Source organism: Mytilus edulis, chromosome 8 (assembly GCF_963676685.1).
Source record: "Mytilus edulis chromosome 8, xbMytEdul2.2, whole genome shotgun sequence".
Taxonomy (NCBI): Eukaryota; Metazoa; Mollusca; class Bivalvia; order Mytilida; family Mytilidae; genus Mytilus; species Mytilus edulis.
Window position 1 is genome coordinate 79,513,889 of NC_092351.1, and position 15,894 is coordinate 79,529,782.

At 34.4% G+C, this 15,894-nt stretch overlaps 1 protein-coding gene and 1 long non-coding RNA gene across 2 annotated transcripts in view; one reads left to right on the forward strand and one right to left on the reverse strand.

Moving 5' to 3' along the window:
- LOC139484405 (putative uncharacterized protein DDB_G0282133) overlaps positions 1-7,172 on the reverse strand; it is a 41,703-nt gene extending 34,531 nt beyond the window's left edge. The window contains exons 1-3 of the mRNA XM_071268139.1: positions 7,117-7,172; positions 5,804-6,002; positions 5,029-5,458 (exon numbers count right to left, since the gene is read on the reverse strand). Of these exons, the coding sequence (XP_071124240.1) occupies positions 5,029-5,458; positions 5,804-6,002; positions 7,117-7,172 (685 nt within the window). The remainder of the gene's footprint in view (positions 1-5,028; positions 5,459-5,803; positions 6,003-7,116) is intronic.
- Positions 7,173-13,168: 5,996 nt separating this feature from the next.
- On the forward strand, positions 13,169-15,349 carry LOC139486356 (uncharacterized). The gene is made up of 2 exons (XR_011655561.1): positions 13,169-13,365; positions 15,262-15,349. It is a non-coding gene; the product is annotated as an uncharacterized lncRNA (long non-coding RNA).
- Positions 15,350-15,894: the final 545 nt, after the last annotated feature.

Consider the following 15,894-nt stretch of genomic DNA (forward strand, 5'->3'; position numbering starts at 1 on the left):
ACCACATGCTCATTTTTCGCAAAACCATTACGGACAAATGATTCGAATCGAACAAGATGATCAAGAGTACTGCGACCCTGTCGGAATCCACACTGGATATTGGCTAATAGCCCATTGGATTCCAGGAACCAAACAAGGCGATCATTGACCATCCGTTCGAGTGTTTTACAGACACAACTGGTAAGAGCAATTGGTCGATAATTAATAGGATCCATATGATCTTTACTTGGTTTTGGAATAGGCACGACGGTTGCAAGCTTCCAGATTGATGGTAAATCACCAGATTCCCAGATGTTATTCATGAGCTGCAAGAGAGCTTCTAGCGAGGAATCTGGCAAGTGTTTTAAGAGTTGGTAGTGAATATTATCAGGCCCACAAGCTGTATCATGGGCTTTTGACAGAGATGTTTTAAGTTCTTCAAGAGAAAATAGTTTATTATAATTTTCACCATTTTTTGATTTAAAGTTTAATTTAATTTTTTCTTTTTGTTTTTTAACTTTTTTAAAGTCTTCCCTGTAGTTGTTACAAGAAGAAGACTTTGCAAAAGTTTCACCAAGTTTGTTGGCAATATCCTTTTCAGATGTTAATAAATTATTGCCGTCTTTCAAATGTTTTACAGTGGCTTTAGAATTTTTACCTTTTATTTTATTTACCATATTCCAAACTTTTGTCATCGGAGTGCGAGATGTAATCCCCGAGACAAATTTTTTCCAGGATGTTCGTCGGGCTTGCCTACAAGTCCGCCGTGCCTTAGCGCGAAAAATACGGAAATTACTCAAGTTTTCCGTCGTTGGTTGTTGATTGAACCGTCTTTCAGATTTTTTACGGTCACCTATGGCTTGATCACATGCGTCATCAAACCATGGTTTACCGGGATGTTTTGGATTTGCCGAGGTCTTAGGAATAGTTCTGTCAGCAATTGACGTTAGAACTGTATTAAAAGTTAAAATTGGATCTTGCACAGTCTCAAACATCTTTGACTGAAGTTCCGTTCGACAGAGATTCTCAAACAAGGACCAGTCCGCCTTGTCAAGTTTCCAACGTGGTACTCTCTGTTGGCCAGAATTGATTGATGATTGATTGTTGGTTGCTTTACGCCGCATTAGCACAAAAAGGCTATATCGCGGCGAAAGCTAATTCGAATATTTTTACAATTTAAAGCATATTTTTAAAATAAGACAAAAGGTCCTTCAATACACTAAAATTCTTGACTAAAGCAAATTGATTATATACAAATAAAAATCAACAGTAAAATAACGTGATAAAAATTAAAATCGATTTAAATATAATAACATTTTTATATTTTATAATAAATTCCAATTTCTTTTAAAAAAGCAACAATATTTGTAAATGGAACATTATTAAATAAATCATACATATTATTGACATTGAAATGCTTCTTACGAATATCAGCAAAGTCAATACAATTAATTAAAACATGTTTAATAGTATACTTGCAGTTGCAAGGAACACATTGTGGTTCATCTTCATTTTTTAAAAGATACTCGTGTGTTATTCTAGTATGACCAATACGACATCTAGAAATAATACACTGATCTTTTCTGCACATAATATTATTAAAAGGTTTGCCTAAATTAGGTTTAATTTCATGCAATTTATTATCATCTTTTTTACTCCAATTATTTTTCAATATATTATAAACATATTCTCTAATATTAGATTTAAAATCAGTATATGGTATATCACAGTTAGATAGAGGGTCACCCAGGGCATTCTTTGCCTCAAGGTCTACAGCTGTGTTTCCAAGGATTCCAACATGACTCGGAACCCATAGAAATATTATTTCTTTCAGAAGAATTTTTAAATTCCTCATTACATATAAAATTTTCAGGATTGTTGGGTTTTTAATTTTAGTATTTCGTATAGCTTGTAAGCATGAAAGTGAATCCGAACATATAATAAATTTGGATTTATCTGAAGAAGCAATAAATTTCAAAGCCAAAATTATTGCTTCTGCTTCAGCAGTAAAGATGGATGCATCAGATGGCAAACGGAGGGTTGCAGCTCTGTCCCTGAAGACAGCAGCAGATGCAACTCTATCACCATCTTTTGATCCATCAGTATAGACAGTTGAAAAATCGAGATAATCGGCTTTAATTTCAGCATAGTGTTGCTGAATTAAAAGAGGATTTGTTTTATTTTTATTGTGTTCACGGAGATCAAATATCATTTTTGGTTTGGGAAGTTCCCATGGAGGACATTTGCAAGTTTGAACTTGAGCAACAGATTTTAAATCAAAAGAAGCTAAATGTGGTTTTAAACGTAAACCTAACGGAGGAATTTTATTTTCATGTTTTGCAAAAATATCTTCATAAATCGGATTAAAAACACAGCTGTAGGCAGGATTATCTGAATGGGCTTTTAGTTTGACAGCATATTGAAGTCCAAGCTTCAAACGTCTGTCAGTGAGTGAGTGCTCATCAGCCTCTACATACAGACTCTCAACTGGTGAGGTTTTAAATGCGCCAAGACAGAGACGCAAACCTTGGTGATGCACAGCATCGAGAATCTGTATGTAGGACTTCCTTGCAGAGCCATACACTATAGAGCCATAATCTAGTTTAGATCTAACAAGAGATCTATATAAATTGAGTAAAATGTTGCGATCAGCACCCCAGTCAGTGCTGCCGACAACTTTTAAAATATCTAAAGCTTTTAAACATCTCGCTTTTAACATTTTGATATGGGGTAGAAAGGTTAACTTTTTATCGAAAATTAACCCAAGAAATTTGGTTTCATCAACCATTTTAATTGGGTTGCCGTACAAAGTTAGTTCTGGATCAAGATGCAATTTTCTTTTGTTACAAAAATGCATCCCGACCGTTTTTGAAGTGGAAAATTTAAAACCATTTTCCGAGGCCCATTTTTCAATTCTTCCAAGACATAATTGTAATTGTCTTTCAATGTTATTCATATTTTTGCCTCTGTAACATATTAAAAAATCATCAACGTACAATGAACCTTCAATATTACTTTTTAAAACTTCAACAAGGCTGTTGATTTTAAGACTAAATAATGTAACAGATAAAATACTGCCCTGAGGGACACCCATCTCTTGATCATAAAGATCAGACATGGTCGAATTAACTCTAACATTAAATTGTCTGTTAGAGAGAAAATTAGAAATAAAATTAGGCATATTGCCTTTCAACCCCATATCAAATAGATCTTTTAAAATACCATATTTCCATGCAGTATCATAGGCCTTCTCAAGGTCGAAAAAGACCGACACCACATGCTCATTTTTCGCAAAACCATTACGGACAAATGATTCGAATCGAACAAGATGATCAAGAGTACTGCGACCCTGTCGGAATCCACACTGGATATTGGCTAATAGCCCATTGGATTCCAGGAACCAAACAAGGCGATCATTGACCATCCGTTCGAGTGTTTTACAGACACAACTGGTAAGAGCAATTGGTCGATAATTAATAGGATCCGTATGATCTTTACTTGGTTTTGGAATAGGCACGACGGTTGCAAGCTTCCAGATTGATGGTAAATCACCAGATTCCCAGATGTTATTCATGAGCTGCAAGAGAGCTTCTAGCGAGGAATCTGGCAAGTGTTTTAAGAGTTGGTAGTGAATATTATCAGGCCCACAAGCTGTATCATGGGCTTTTGACAGAGATGTTTTAAGTTCTTCAAGAGAAAATAGTTTATTATAATTTTCACCATTTTTTGATTTAAAGTTTAATTTAATTTTTTCTTTTTGTTTTTTTAACTTTTTTAAAGTCTTCCCTGTAGTTGTTACAAGAAGAAGACTTTGCAAAAGTTTCACCAAGTTTGTTGGCAATATCCTTTTCAGATGTTAATAAATTATTGCCGTCTTTCAAATGTTTTACAGTGGCTTTAGAATTTTTACCTTTTATTTTATTTACCATATTCCAAACTTTTGTCATCGGAGTGCGAGATGTAATCCCCGAGACAAATTTTTTCCAGGATGTTCGTCGGGCTTGCCTACAAGTCCGCCGTGCCTTAGCGCGAAAAATACGGAAATTACTCAAGTTTTCCGTCGTTGGTTGTTGATTGAACCGTCTTTCAGATTTTTTACGGTCACCTATGGCTTGATCACATGCGTCATCAAACCATGGTTTACTGGGATGTTTTGGATTTGCCGAGGTCTTAGGAATAGTTCTGTCAGCAATTGACGTTAGAACTGTATTAAAAGTTAAAATTGGATCTTGCACAGTCTCAAACATCTTTGACTGAAGTTCCGTTCGACAGAGATTCTCAAACAAGGACCAGTCCGCCTTGTCAAGTTTCCAACGTGGTACTCTCTGTTGGGCAGAATTAAAAAAATGTTCAAGTACTATTGGAAAGTGATCACTTCCACATAGATCATCATGAACACGCCATGAATAATCCAGGAGCAGAGAGGGATCGCATATAGTGATATCAATAGAAGAATAAGACCCGTTTCCAGGATGAAGATACGTATTAGATCCATCATTAAAAATGCATAATCCTTCTTGAGAGACAAAGTCCTCAATGATCTTACCTTTGGCATTATGAGTCTTGCTACCCCATAATGGATTGTGGGCATTGAAGTCGCCCATAAGTATAAATGGTGAGGGTAATTGATCAGTGAGGTTTTTGAGTTTTGCTTTATCGATAATTGAATTAGGTGGAATATATATCGAACATAATGTAATTGTTTTGTCTAATGATAAACGAATTGCAACTGCTTGCAGATCCGTTGTGAGTTGGACTGTGCTATGAATGACGTTGTCCTTCACAAAAATGGATGATCCGCCTGCAGCACGTTCATCTACCTTAGAAAATGTGCTATACATGTTGTATCCTTTTAAAGATACGTTGTCACTTTCTTTTAGATGAGTTTCTTGAAGACAAAATGCAATAGGTAAAAAAGACTGAACTAGAAGTGTTAACTCGAGAAGATTTATTTTAAGACCTCGGCAATTCCATTGGATTATATTTGTCATTATTTAATAAAAGAAGGGCGAATGCTGTCGAGTTTGCCAGCATTCTTATTTCGCTCACCCTGAGATCGTGATCTTTCGGGTGGCGGAACACTTTCGGTTTCCATTTCAGTTTCGATGATAAGTGTTGAAAATCTGTTGTGTGAGGAGAGTCGTCGATCTCCAGGACTACGCGCAGCTGGTGTTACTCCGCCTCGACCCCTACCCCGCGACCTCGAATCAGAAGACTTCTGAGAGGATGTATTTCCTGGCTTCTTTTGGACATCCTTCTTTTCTTGAGAACGAAGAGGAGATGGGGCTCTGGTAGACTGTGTACTGGACGAAGAAGATACCTTCTTGGATGCAGATGAAGGAAGACTTTTGGAGGTGGAAGAATCATCTATATCACTGGGAAGATCCCAGACAGATTCACCGCTCCAATTGTGTATTTCTACTGTTTCTTTTTTATTTGATTTTTTTTTCTCATTTTTTTTTGGTGATGATAGTGAGCTCTGTAGGGAAGATTGAGTTGACTGAGTACTGGTTTTGGAAGATATTGGTTTTCTTGGAATTAATATTCTATCGGTAGGTTCTGTTTCAACAGGCAGCATTTTAAAATTGTCCGCATCAATTGGCCAAGTCATGCGAGTTTGTGTATTCTCGTGACTGAATGAGCGGACAACTTTGCTGGCGTACGATGGTCTGTTTGAAACAAGGAGATCATTCGAAACAGAAGCTATCTGTTTAGCTTCTGGGTAACTAATATTTCTTTCTGTTTTAATTTTAATAATATTTTTTTCTTTAAGGTAAACAGGGCAGTCCCTAGACGATGAAAAATGGGATTCACCACAGTTTACACATTTAGAAGATTCAGAGTGACAGTTTGTTCCATCGTGTCCTTCGTCAGAACACTTGAAGCATCTCTGCTTACCACGACATTGTTTGCTTCCATGACCAAACTTTTGACAAGTAAAGCATCGAATTGGGTTTGGGATAAACATGTCAACTCTGATTCCGAAGCAACCTAAAGTAATAGATGGAGGAGGAGTTGGAGTTCTAAAGGTCAAAAGATAAGTATTTAATTTGATTATATTTCCATTCTTTTTAATTTGAAATCTAATAACATTAGTTACACCTTGGCTTGAAAGTTCCTCACCGATTTCTTCCACGGTAAGGTCACCAAGGTATTGACTTCTGTCTCGAATGATCCCCTTACAGCTGTTCAAACTGTTATGAGGAGAGGCAGAAACAGGAAAGTTTGATATTGTAGACATTGTAAGTAAATTTGTTGATTGACTTTTGTTGGAACATTCAACCAACAAATTGCCAGATCTCATTTTTGAAACTTTTTTAACAGTACCAGCAACGCTTTGAATTTGTTTGTGAATTACAAAGGGCGATATTTTTGAAATTGGTTTTTCTTCTGTTCCTTTTATTACAATAAATCTGGGCCAACTGTCATCTTCCCGACAGGGCTCTGAATCATCACATTTTCTTTTCTTATGTATTAAAGCTGATTTCGAGGGTTTGTTTTGTTGTGCCATATGAGAGGAGAAAGATTCACCATTCTTGCCATCCACCCACCTCGGAGTGCCTACAAGGGCGATGCTGTGTTTCCGTGGCGAACCGGGATCGAGTGCTAATGCTGAAAACGAGCTCCATATATAATGTAGCTGGTCCTCAAAATCAGCACCCAAGATCCACTGCGGAAAGCACCAGATGTTCCAAGAATAGTATACTCAAGCAGAGCGTATCCATCAAGCGAAAAAGAAAGCGTACCACTTGATTGACCCATGAGCCATCGCCTTCTTCGGTTATCAAAAATATAAATAGCTTAATTTAAAATACATGTGTATATTATGAAAATTGTTACAAGAAAGCTTATTGTTGAGGATTAACTGAAGGGCTCGACATGACCAGCCGATTGATCGAACCGGGTCCATCCGACCTCCCGTTTAGATGATTTCGAAGCCAAAGCAGCTTATTGAACTATAGTCTCGTCCGTCCGGGTATTTTCTGACCGTAAGGAGTCTGGCTATAGCCCTCATCCACAAGGATCTCGTCAACCACCGACACGGGTAGCAACCCACGGCAAACGGGTTGGAGAGCCTATTTTATTTAAAACATCGGGCATCTCACGATGTTCGGATCACTTTAGTCTGGTCTCTACCCTTCGACCTGTCCAGCATGGGTAACCCTACCAGGAGACGAAGCTCCAGCTGGCATAGCTCTTGGGGTCACTGAGACACGCAAGCCCTCCGACCACTTTCGGTTTCCATTTCAGTTTCGTCGACCACATGCAGCTGGTTTTACTCCGCCTCGACCCCTACTTCGCGATCTCGAATCAGTAGACTTCTGAGAGGATGTATTTACTGACGTCTTTTGGACATCCTTCTTTTCTGGAGAACGAAGAGGAGATGGGGCTCTAGTAGACTTTGTACTGGACGAAGAAGTTGACTTCTTAGATGGAGGAAGACTTTTTGGGGTGGAGGAATCATCTATGTCACTGGGAAGATCCCAGACAGATTCACCGCCCCAATTGTGTATTTCTACTGTTTCTTTTTTATTTGATTTCTTTTCAAATTTTTGTTGGTGATGATATTGAGCTCTGTAGGGAAGATTGAGTTGACTGAGTACTGGTTTTGGAAGATTTTGGTTTTCTTGGAATTAATATTTTATCGGTAGGTTCTGTTTCAACAGGCAGCATTGTGAAATTGTCCGCATCAATTGGCCAAGTCAAGCTAGATAAACCTCTCACATGTTTGACAGTAACATAAAATTCGATTATATTGACAACTATATGTGAATAAAATAAACAGACAAAAATATCAAAAGTTAAGTGTTGAGTTGACATGATCATCTGATTCTTGCTTATCATAACAATAGATATGTAGTAATAATTATGCGAACGACTGGAATATAACTGAATTCACATAATATGTTTTACGTAATTTTATTATTTACAGATATATTTTGTTTTGTTGATTGTCATATTTCTATCAAGTAACACAGAAGCATTTTTCGATGATGGAGGTAATTAAATGATAAATTTTTACATGGTTATGAACATCGAATATTAAATATTTGCATATCCATTAAATATCAAAGTTGTAATAGTATGATGTTTTATACACACCTTTGATGATGATAACAGATGGACGTCCGACCAAAAACTTCCTCACCTGTTTTATTGTCGGAATAAATATATTGTTTGTGATAAGAAGATTTTAATTGTAATCTGATACATTGGTTATGTGTGTATTTTTCTTCAAACAAACACACATGACTTCATTCATCTACATTAGCTATTTCTGATTGGATTTATTTTTGTTAAGTTTATTTAAAATATTACTCTCACTCATGATAAAACACCAAATGACGATTTTGATTGATTTTTACTAAAGATATTTTTGGATCTGGTCCAGGGACGGATATACTAGGTGGTACAGGGACTGATTTTTCGGCTCTGTCGGGTCTTTTACCACTGTTACTTCTTGGACCCTTACTATTTGCGGCAACAACACCCACTGCTACAGCAGCTCAGGCAGCTCCGGCAGCTCCGGCTGCAGTACCGGTTATGGTTGTACCTGTAGCGCCACCACAAACCGTAACAGTTTTAGTCCCTGCTGCGACTAGTAAGTATAGTTTGACAATCCTATTATACATCGCCCAACAGCATAACAAATATATTCAATGGAAAAACAGCTCGTAATCCAAATCTGAAAAATACAGCATTTTTCTAAGAGAAGCCATGCCATGAGTTCACAGTCTTTTTTTGTATGATGATGAGGATAAAGTTTTATAAAATCTTCTGGAAGCTTATGGTTTTATTTACCTTTAACGTTCCATCCATCCGATCAACTGCACAAAATAAAAGATTTAATCAATAGCTGGTCAACAAATACATTAAAATGTAGAAACATCAACTGATGTGTATAATAAAAATGTCACTGCGTTAATTGCACAGCAATTTGGTCTGTTGTGGAAACTTGTATCATTGACAATCAAACTACATTTCGTTGTCAAAAACAATGCATGTAGCTTCTGTATTTCCGATGCATTTAGTCATTGTCATTAATTTGTAACATTTCTGAAATTACGGTATTGCTTTATATTTTTTTTTTATACATTATGTTTGTTAAAAAAAAATTAACCCATATGTTTTTTTTTCATTTAAATAGCGCAATGTGTTCCGGAAACTTGCCCAACTGGATTCATGGTCTTACCAAACCAAGCAAGTAGTACCAGCTGTTATTCTGATAGTGGTGCTACTCTTCGAACGTGGAATGCAGCTCTGGTGAGTGTGTTAATTATTCACTATTTGGAAGACGAGGTTGTTACTTCGAAAACAATCAAGAACCAAAAACCGTTTAATATATTATATATTCTGTAGGCAGAATATAAGATTACAATATAGATATATTTGATGTTTTTATTAAACAAGTGACATTATAAAATTCTTAATACCTGACTTAAGTAATTTCCTACGTTATCATTACATAAGAAGTGTTATGAATGACTGTATTATCTGCTTGTATATACGACGAATGACAACTTTCAAACCCTTTTGTAAAATGTATGTGCAATGTTCTTGATCATGTCACTGAAATTGTTCCTATATTTGACCTATAAAGTTCATTTGTTGAAAATCTGGTTAAATTACGGTAATCGAAAGAGATAATTTGTTTTATGTTTGAAGAGCATTTGACGCATTTTATGATGTTGATCGCAGTCGAGATCAATAGGACATAATTTAATCTTTTCAACACAATAATAGTTTGATAATAAAGTATGATAGTAGAAACAAATACCTGAATGATCTTTGACGTAATACTGGGACATAATTTGAGTCACGAGATGCATTATATGGGAGACATATGAAGATGAATAAGGAGTTTATTATGAAAAACAAAAACTGCTAAAACTTGAAAAAAAAACTGGCTGAGAATAAACATGATAACCGATGACTAGTTTTGACAATTCAAGAACACTTTTTTTCAAATAACAACTATCTATGTATTCACATACAGATTTTGTGACGAATATCATCTTACTTATTTCAGTTGGCTTGTACCATGACACCGGGTGCCTACCTGTGGAGACCAAACACTCAACAAGAAGCCGCTGCTGTTAGAAATAAATATAGCATTCGTAAGTTGAGAATGTTATTGTATTTTCTATTAAAATAAAGTTATTCATGTATTCAGTCATCTCGAATTACGAAATAAATGTGATAACAAAGATAACAAAACATGTGATAGCAAATCTAATCCGTTAGCAAGATTGTTCAATTAGCGCAATGCAAATTGTGTAACACAAAAAGGTAAACATAGTCCCTCGACAGCGGCTCGATCTACTTTAACTGTCCCTTATCTAAACCCTAACGCAATCATTGTATACGGTCATGTGTTACGTTCAAAGTATGTGTCTGAAGTGATCATTTTCTTAAAGTTGAATAGGCAGTAGATTGTTATTGTCGCAACCAAATAATACAGGAACATCTATTTTAACATCATTTCAACAGTTTTTATTATTTTTGCAGTAGTATAGTATTTCAAATCATTGTATCACATGTTCCTCAAAACGTGGTGTACAGTACAAACAGTCTTCATTTAAACAAGAACTGACATTATAATAGAACTTGCAAAAGATAAGCCAACTAAATTAATTTAAATTGAGTTTAATATTGTTAAATGTGTGTATCTGTGTATCAGTGTAAGTCCTGGAATTATAGTACCCGAATCATAGTGTTTCTCTGTTTGCACGCTTACACAAACCACATTTTGCCCTAAAACATTTCCGACGATGAACATATCGTACCTCATGGATTATTTATATGTATGTCCTGTCGTACCTGATGGAAGATTTATATGTGTGTCATTTCGTACAAAATTTCTCATATTGAAAAAAAAAACCATAGCAAGTTCTTTAATTGGTTACATAAAATGCATATTCCTTTGCACACATTTTTCATTCATTGCTTTTTTCTTGGAATAATGTTAAATTCTTTGTATTTCACTACAAGACAGCTGTTAACAACTATAAAAGTTTCACAAAATATTTCTGTGGTTGGTCAATGGACCTCATATTTAAACATGAAAGTTGAAAGAAATAGTCTAGGATAAACAATGCAGTTTTGATGTATTGCTGGATTCAATTTATCACACATCTTTAGAAATTTTGCTAACGCTATGATGCGTTTTTAAATTTTTGCCAGATATTCAGAATCCTCTGGTTTTATCCATGTAGTGCATTACAAAACATTATCCATTTACCCCTACTTTTCTTTCCATAATTTTATTACATATAGTTTAAAAGGTCATATTTGAAATTTTGTTTTATAAAATACTTGTTATTTTTTCATTGTTTTTGAAAGAAAAAAAGGTGTCAATGTTAAATACATGAAAAATGTAGAGAGAATCATATCCCGCCAAATTTTCAATGGCTTATATCTAAAAAAAACCAAACACACGGACACTGATTTTTTTTCTGCTTTTTTAGTTCCTTTATTTATAACATTTGTTATAAAAGCTTGTTATTTTGAAACAGAATAGCGAACATCCTCAAATACAATTATCTCTACATAATCTACCAATTAATTGATATATTTGGTTGAATGGAACAGTATACATTAAATATTAAACATTTGAAACACTTACAACGGGTCAGAATAAAGGATCTTTTCCGTTTTGAATGACACATTTATGTTTAAAGAAAATCAATACCAATATTGCACAGAACCATTCAGTAAAGAAATATTGACAAATAGACAGTAGAGGGAACGAAACAGCATTTTCCACTTCTACATGTAGCTCTGATAAATTCTAACAAGAAAGAAATAAGTTCCAATGAATTCCATAATGTAAAGATAACCTCTGATTATATACTTTAATCTTCATTTCACGAGTGAATCTAGTGTTGTCTATTATTTATGAACTACGAAGACGATTTCAGGAACATATTTATTACATGTATAATAAATCTTCTGATTTTCGATGAAACTCATTCAAATTTCCTTTATTTTTACAGCCAATTCTGCAAATGTATGGACCGGTGCAAATGATGTAGACACTGATGGGACCTTCACATTTGCCATAGAAAATAGTCAATTGAATCTAGCTGCTCCCCTATTTGGAACAGGTAAATTTTACTTTTTTATGATAATTCAGGAAAAACATATGTACACATCATACAATTTAGTTTTTACGTCAATTTTTGTTGTTATAAACCTTCGATTTTATTTTGACACAATTTATTCTTCAAGAGGAGCAAAATCATACTATCGGGAAATTGACATCAATAGATATGATTGGACTAAGCCTTTTCCACCTCAGGCATAGATTACCTGAGCTGTATTTATTTTTTTATTTCCCCGAGGGTATCACAAGCCCAGTAGTCAGCACTTTTTGTGCTGACATGAATTGTCATTGATATAGTTATATTTATAAATTTACTGTTTACAAAATATTGAAATATTTGAAATACTAAGGCTTTTCTACCTCAGGCATATATTTCCTTAGCTGTATTTGGCAAAACTTTTAGGAATTTTGGTCCTCAATGCTCTTCAACTTCGAACTTTATTTGGGCTTTTTAATTTTTTTTTGGATTCGAGCGTCACTGATGAGTCTTTTGTAGACGAAACGCGCGTCTGGCGTATATACTAAATTTAGTCCTCGTATCTATGATTTATTTTATTGACATCAATAGATATGACTGGAATGAGACAAAAAACAAACGACAAACACGCGCAAGTGTCATTCATTTGGGGTTTATGACACCTGAACACATATCGATGACTATTGGGGACAGAACCGTTATATATAATACATAAACGTTAAAACAGCGTTGAAACTGTGAACAGGAGTGGGTTTTTCTTCTAAGGAAAAAGTGCAATTTCAGTTTAGGATATCCATAAGATTATTTTGTTTTTTATTTTGTATTTTTCTGCCTGGATGAAGATGTTTAATTGGATAGGGGCAGAGCATTTTTTCAATTTTATTTTCTAAATATATATATGGACTGTAAACTTTAAGTAGATTTACTAGAGGAATATTATTCCATTTATTTTGAAAAATATTCGAATACAACAGTGCCTCTGAAATAATAGTTAAGAACAAGTTATTTGTGATAATATGGAATTAATATCGGATATATCTTCAACAAGATGAGGCAACGTATACGATGAAGTTGGTTCATTAATTTAGTAGGAGGGTTGAACAAGACTGTCTTTTATATTGGTTTGGCCCCTTTTGTGTTAATTTAAAAGACGTAATGCGAATTAAATAGACGGTAAATGATTTCAGGTATAGCTAGTGGTGCAGCAGATACTGACTGTGTGGGAATAATGTTCAACACGGCATGGTTATGGATTGAAGAGCCGTGTACCATTCCTCTTCGCTACATATGCGAGTATCCACGAGTAAGTATAATCCTTCATGTAGCTCATGTGTGGAAATAATCTATTTCCGTAAAAGAAACCATTAATATATAACTACAATTAACACATCATGAAGATTTAGTCTCCGGTAGGACAATCACAAGACAAAACATGCAATGAAAGATACATGTCTAACAATAACACTGTGTTCTATGGGGAGAAGTATTTTAACAGTTATTGTGAATACTCTGTTTTAAATAATCCGATTACATTTAAAAAAAAAGTCAATGTCGAGTTTTGTAGATTATTTACAGTTGTCTGCGAAAATGCCGTCATTGCTCTTTTGGGTCACCTATTGTGAATTATGTGTCAATTTGAAGAATCTTGTGTTGCTGTAGGATATCAGTTTCCCAAAAAAAAATATTGATAAGGAGTATTTTGTTTTAAATCTAAGCTCTGGACTTCTCTCCACTATAATGTAAATTGTTAACGTCAAGTCACAAGGCACAAAAGTGCATGGTAAGGTTAGATTTACAGATATATGCTAATATAACTGATCATTTTATCCACAATGTGCATTAGATGAAATAGAATAATTAGTATCATAACATTTTAACAAATCAACATTTTGATTAAAATTAATTATAAAATTATGCAATTTAGGCAAATCGTCAGTGTGGACTCGCTTAAACTAACAATGGACCAGCAATTGTCTTTTCAAATTTGAGAGAATTTTGAATCAGTAAAACTGTTCAATTAAACTCTTTACCTAGGACACATTTTAAAAGAAAAAAACTTAAAGAGCAGGAAGTAAGATAAAAAATACTGAATTTTGAGGAAACTTTTAAATGGAAAGTCCCTAATCAAATGGTAAAATTAAAATATCAAACATATAAAACAAATGAACACTAACCGTTAATTTCATGAATTGGTACAGACATTTTTAAAGTGGAAAATGGTGGATTAAACCTGGTTGTATAGCTAACTAGACCTCTCGTTTGAATGACAGTCGCATACAAATCCACCATATATATATAACTATATGTCAACGGTTCAAACACTGTTTCATTCTTGAAATTAAAAACAATCATGTTTCACAGATTCCTTATTCAAGTCAAATGATTTCAATGAATATTGATCTTCTAATGATGATATCTTCTTTAGTTTTAATTGATATAATGATAGATACAGTGATTTGATATATCATTACAAACAAATAACCCTATCGAATGGCTACATAAACTGCTTTTATCTTCATACATTCAAATATTTTTTATAAAGACATGTCAGCTAATCATAATATTGTTCAATACTTTCTTATTATTTCTCTTTTGATCATTTATGTAGTATATTAGATTTATTAGTTGAATATTAGAATGTCTGACACTTTAAGTTGATGACATTGGGTACTATCGAATTAAGATTATATAAAATCCAATAATAAGCTCAAATGGAAGCATGTGTGTCTGCCCTTCTTGCAATCATTTGTTTCCGCAAGTTACCTTATTTCAGCACATTTAATCTGATGGACAATAACATATATATGTGGCTGAAACATACCAGTTTTAAGTGGTCACAAATTCAGCCGACAAGGGTGCCAGAGAAAAAAAAACTAGTATATTCTTTATAATTAACAAATATTTTCTAATCTATACATATTAACATAAATAAGGCCGTTAGTTTTTTCGTTTGAATTGTTTTACATTGTCATTTCGGTGCCTTTTATAGCTGACTATGCGGTATGGACTTTGGTCATTGTTGAAGGCCGTACGACGACCTATAGTTGTTAATTTCTGTGTCATTTTGGTCTCTTGTTGAGAATTGTCATTGACAATCATACCATATCTTCTTATTTATATATACCTTGTTATCTTAATGTTTGACTGAACTTTTAGTTATTTGTATGCGTCTCTTACTTTATAGTGTTGCATTTTTCAGAGAGTTTGTCCATAGAGAGTTTGCTGCAATCGTAGTACGTCCTGGAAACTTTATTGTTGCTGCCTGGTGTAATAAAAACATTGAAGCAAATTTGAGTTTTCTTTTAAAAAACAGAAAGAATATATCAAGGTGTTAACATACACTTTAAGACGAATAAAAGTTCGAGCAACGAGGAAATCCCACCTCTCCGAACCCGAAACACTCAAAAAAGGTCAACATAACAAAAAAAAAAAAAAAATAAAAGAAACTTTGCACAGTGCTAAATGTGACGCTAACACACATTTTTGGATATAGAGCTTTCATTGTAATGTGCACTTTTGTTTGTCTGTTTGTCTTTTTCTTTGTAAGCCATCGCTTGTCACGGTTTTTTTATCTATGAATTTGACTATCTGGTATCTGTTGCCCCTCTTTTCTATGAGGAATATTCAAAAAAGGAAATGTCAAAATCAAAAGCTCAAACACAGCAAGAATTTTGCAAAGTGATAGTTATGACGCTAACAAAGGGTTATGGCTATGGATCCATTACAAAAAAGAAAATCCCATAAGGCCACCAAATTCAAAATGGCCAGAAATAATTAAAATAAGGTAAATCCAATGCATTGGTGTAATACATCTCTTTAATGTAACAGGCAG